The following is a 4,378-nucleotide window of genomic DNA, read 5'->3' as shown; positions in this document are numbered from 1 at the left end:
CCTTCCTACCCTCGAGCAGATCAACACTCCCGCCCAACTTGGTGTCGTCTGCAAACTTACTGAGGGTGCACTCGATCCCCTCGTCCTGACCATTGATAAAGATACTGAACAAGACCGGCCCCAAAACTGAGCCCTGGGGAACACCGCTCACGACCAGCCACCAGCTGGATTTAACTCCATTCACTACAACTCTCTGGGCCTGGCCGCCCAGCCTCATCCTCTGGGACTCGGGAGAAACCCCTGGTAGCTTGGTCAGCCCGTGTGGCTGATAGCCGCTGCAGCAGGATTTAGCAGTGCTGTCTCTCAGTGCATCGAGGTGTTGGTGCTATCTCCCATGGATCACTGTGAGGTCCTGCTGTGCAATCTCCGGCTGAATGGGCAGGAGAGGCCGCCTGGGGACAGATGGGGCTGGGAGGCTGTCAGCGTGCACATGACATGCGGCTCAGTGAATCAGCCCTGTGTTTGCTAACAACAGCTCCCTGACTCACTCAGAAAGTTTGATCGCCTTTTTAGGAACATTCAGTGAATAATGAGTTTGTCACGAAATCGCAAACCAGCTAAAGTCTGCATTAGTTTCATAATGAAAGCTCTGCCATGACCTCCGAGAGTGCTGGAGATTCAGGCTTATTTTTCCTAGAGTAATGATAGCAGCCTACTTTACTGCTTCCAAGAAAGGAATGAGGCAAAATATAGCGCACAGCCGTACAGTTTCTCATGAGGGGGTGGTCTCGTTGGCTTAAAAGTGCGGCAAGTCAGGACAATCTGACCCATATTTTGTTAGACACTTATATAATTGTATTTCAGCATTTTGAAATGCTTCATAAGTCCTTATGCTCTTGCTCTTGTTTAGCCTTTCAGTTGCCATCACAAAACTATAGCATCACCCCCATTCAACAGGGAAAAAACCTGGCCTTTTTGATTTTAAGGGGTCAGTAAAAATTTACTTCACTCTGTTTTACTGTTAGTTATTTGACACAGAGCTGAAGGCAAGTGCTTTGAGCTCTCACTGCACTGAGGGGGTGGGCTCTCCCCGGTGCGTAACCCATAGGGTTTCACAAGGTGCCACTGAAAGCCTCCCTGTAACAGAAAAACAAGTTAGCCCAATACAATATTTTTTTTACATATCAGTATGGTCTGGAGTGTCGTTGGGCTTTCTGTCATGCCACTCCAAGCGGGTGCTTCAGTCTTTCTTGTGTAGCTGCCCACGCGGAGGGCAGAAAGAGGCTCACCCAGGCTAGAAACTCATACTGAGCTTCAGCTGAAGAAAGAGGACAAACACGCGGCCAAATTAGGAAGAGCTTCTTCCTCCTCCCGTACAAAAAGCTAAGTAGGTCACCCTGGGTAAAGGACTGTTTCTATTGCTGGTTGGTTTTCTGTAGCTCACCATTTTCCTACTGGTACCACGAATGTAAAAAGTGTGAGCATTTTTAGAGGGTGTTGGTCACCCTGCTGTGGTTCTGCTTGCCCAACAGTTTCTGCTGTAACCCCCTTGGCTTTCAGCTGCTTAGAACTTCCTGCAGCCTCCACCTGGGGCTAAACTTCTCCATGCTTTCTGTCTAAGGGTGCCTCGCCATGGGAGGAAACCAGAAACACGCTATTATCTTTCCATTAGGGGGAAACGCTTCGTAGCATCCCCATAGCCGATGCTGCTGCAGGTAAAATGTTGAAACATGCCCTTGCTGAGGAGCACTATGAGGTCCTGAGGCAGAAGAGATTTGCTTTTGCAGCCATCCAAAGGAAAATAAGATTTTGGTCTTTCCAGTGCGATTGCTTTCCGCACTAAACCAAGCAGCCGTGTGAGGCGCATAGAGCAGTGCAGACACCTGTAAGTAAAGTAGCTGCTCACTAATGACCTGAGCATGGAGCATTTCCATGGAGACTAATAGGGATTGCAGATGCTTAGCTCCTCAGAAAGGCAGCCCCCGCATCCACTTTGTAAATACTTCACAGACCTGGGACACTGAGCAGGTGAGTGTGAGACCATCCTAAATCTTCCACCTGTGCCTTGCTGAAAATAATTCTGTTACTTAAAGATGAGCCGAACTGCAACTGAGAGATGCGGTGCAGTAGGAGCTGTCGCAATGCAGCAGAGTCGCTGCTGCTCGCCAGGAAGGAGCAGGAATCTTAAAATTTTCTTGCCATATTTTTGTTTACAATATGTTTTGTGGGGCTTTGGGGTTTTTTTGTGGCACCATTGCCATTAGACAGCCTTTTTCATGTCATTGAAGAGGAAACGTGCTGAGGGCCAGAGGATGCCTCTCTCGCCCTCACGTGCCCTGCTGCCCGCGCGGCCTCTCGAGCAGACGCGTTGTTAAGAGCCATGTATTCTCACAACTCTCTTTTTCCAGGAAATGTCCCAGGAGCAACAGAATCCACAGACAGAAGCAAAACACAGGGCACTACAGTTCAGACAACACAACAAGAGCATCGACAAGGTTAATTTAAAGAGCGCATGTTTCCACAATGGCAAAACTAACTGCAGAGAGCTTGGACTACAAAATACAGTATTATAGACAAAAGATTAAGACAAGATCTACACATGTTGCCTTGCATTTGTGGTAATCTACACCAATGAGAACATGTACTACAGCTATATTTGATTATGTATGGATATATTTGAAATAGTATACATTGTCTTGATGTTTTTCTGTAATGTAAATAAACTATTTATATCACACAATATAGTTTTTTCTTTTTCATGTATTTGTTATATATAATAAATACTCAGTGATGAGAAAAAAATTGCCTTTCTTAAATTTGCTGTATCTCATAGCTGTGTATAGTCTCGGGGTATTGTATATGGACACTAACAAATCTCTTCTTTTTTTTTTCTTTTTCCAGTTCTAGTGGCAATTTTGAGTCTACTGAACTCAGTAGTAGGGTTTTGAGTTGGTCCAAGATCAGCGACAATTATGGATGTGGGAAAGGTGAAGAATAATATTAACCTACATTGAGGAGGGATAAAATATTTCAGATCCGGAGTCAACTACATTTCATCAGCCGCCTTCTCCCATACCATCTATCTTTACTCTCCCATAGCTTAGGAAGTCTTTGCCTTCTAAATTAAATCCTAACTGAAGGGGAAATGGAAATTCTTGGTAACCACGATGGGAGTGTCGGGGGTAATGTTTCGATTTGGGAGGGAATTAGGTGTCTGTCAAGGTGAACCCTAGGAGAACACTTTGCAGAATCTCCAACTCTGGTCACTGGAGTGAGTGAAAATTGCTTCTTACTGTTGATTGAAAATTATTAGGTTAAAAAAGTTAATAACATAATAACAGCTGAAATGCCAGCACCATTTGTACCTCGTGAACATGCTGATATAATTTATTTTTTCAAAGAGAAGGTGAAAACCACTCAGAAAATACCTTATGAATAACTTTATGGGTGACCCTACTCCATTAAATGTAATGAACTCAAATGTTGGCTATACCTCAGGAAAATAAGGGCATGTGTTTTGTCACATCCACATGATGGACAAGATGCAAAGTTATTTCCATGGTAGCGGAAACTCTCCAAAACACATTCTTTTGAGAAGCTAATATTAGTCTAGTTTCTGCTATGAATTTTGAAGATGACAGAGCGAGACTGAAGGGCAGAGTGCGGTAACTTCACTCCTGCTGGATAACATCCACTCTACTAATTGACTACCAGAGTACTAGTCACACTAAATAACAGAATTGAACTAAAAAGCCCTTGTAACAGTATTCCTTGTGCTGTTCCTTTCCAAAGAGACTTTGCCTAGGCAGAAAGTACCCATGACAAGAGTTAGGTGTATTTCTCACTGTCATCACCACGTAAGAGATCGCATTTGGGTCAGAATCAGGTCTGGGGTTACCTGGGATGACGGCTCATGAGTGTGTTTCCATTTCCTGCTTCAGCATCGGCCTGATCACTCACAACAGTCACCACCAACCCCACCGGTGACAGTCCACCCGATCTGGCCTTCAGACACGGGTGAAGCGATACTTCTACTCTAACACAGCTTTTGGTTGTCCCCCCGCCAGCCTGCTTTAAAGTGAATCCATTGCATGATGTTCACACGGTCTCAGTTTTTGTCTTGTTCTGGGTTTCTTGGCTTTTTAAAGGTAATAATAAAAGGCGATTGGCAAGAGATGCTTCCAGGCACCTGGTCTGTGCTGATTGATGGGAGTGGGAGTGCGGTGCTTTCGCAGGCAGCGGGGCAGATGACAGTGCGTGGCAGCTCTCCGGCGCTGGGCTGCCGGCCCTGCACGGACCATCTGCTTCCCGGAGCCATGGGCTGGGGCGAGGGACAGGGAGAGGGGGGGCTGTACAGCTGTTCCCTGCTCCTCAGCCCTCGCCCCCAGCTCTCCGATTGTCAAGGCTTATTTTCAAATTCGAATAAGAGTGATGGTGC

The 4,378-nt window shown here is 45.8% G+C and overlaps 1 protein-coding gene across 1 annotated transcript in view; it reads left to right on the top strand.

The window, feature by feature from the left end:
• TMEFF2 (transmembrane protein with EGF like and two follistatin like domains 2) overlaps positions 1–4,106 on the top strand; it is a 136,784-nt gene extending 132,678 nt beyond the window's left edge. Inside the window, exons 10-11 of the mRNA XM_009277167.2 lie at positions 2,349–2,435; positions 2,842–4,106. Coding sequence (XP_009275442.1) covers positions 2,349–2,435; positions 2,842–2,938 — 184 coding nt within the window. The 3' untranslated portion in view covers positions 2,939–4,106. The remainder of the gene's footprint in view (positions 1–2,348; positions 2,436–2,841) is intronic.
• The last annotated feature ends 272 nt before the right edge of the window (positions 4,107–4,378 follow it).

Source organism: Aptenodytes forsteri, unplaced genomic scaffold (genome assembly GCF_000699145.1).
Source record: "Aptenodytes forsteri isolate BGI_AS27 unplaced genomic scaffold, ASM69914v1 Scaffold145, whole genome shotgun sequence".
Taxonomy (NCBI): Eukaryota; Metazoa; Chordata; class Aves; order Sphenisciformes; family Spheniscidae; genus Aptenodytes; species Aptenodytes forsteri.
This window is presented reverse-complemented; position numbering and strand designations above follow the sequence as displayed.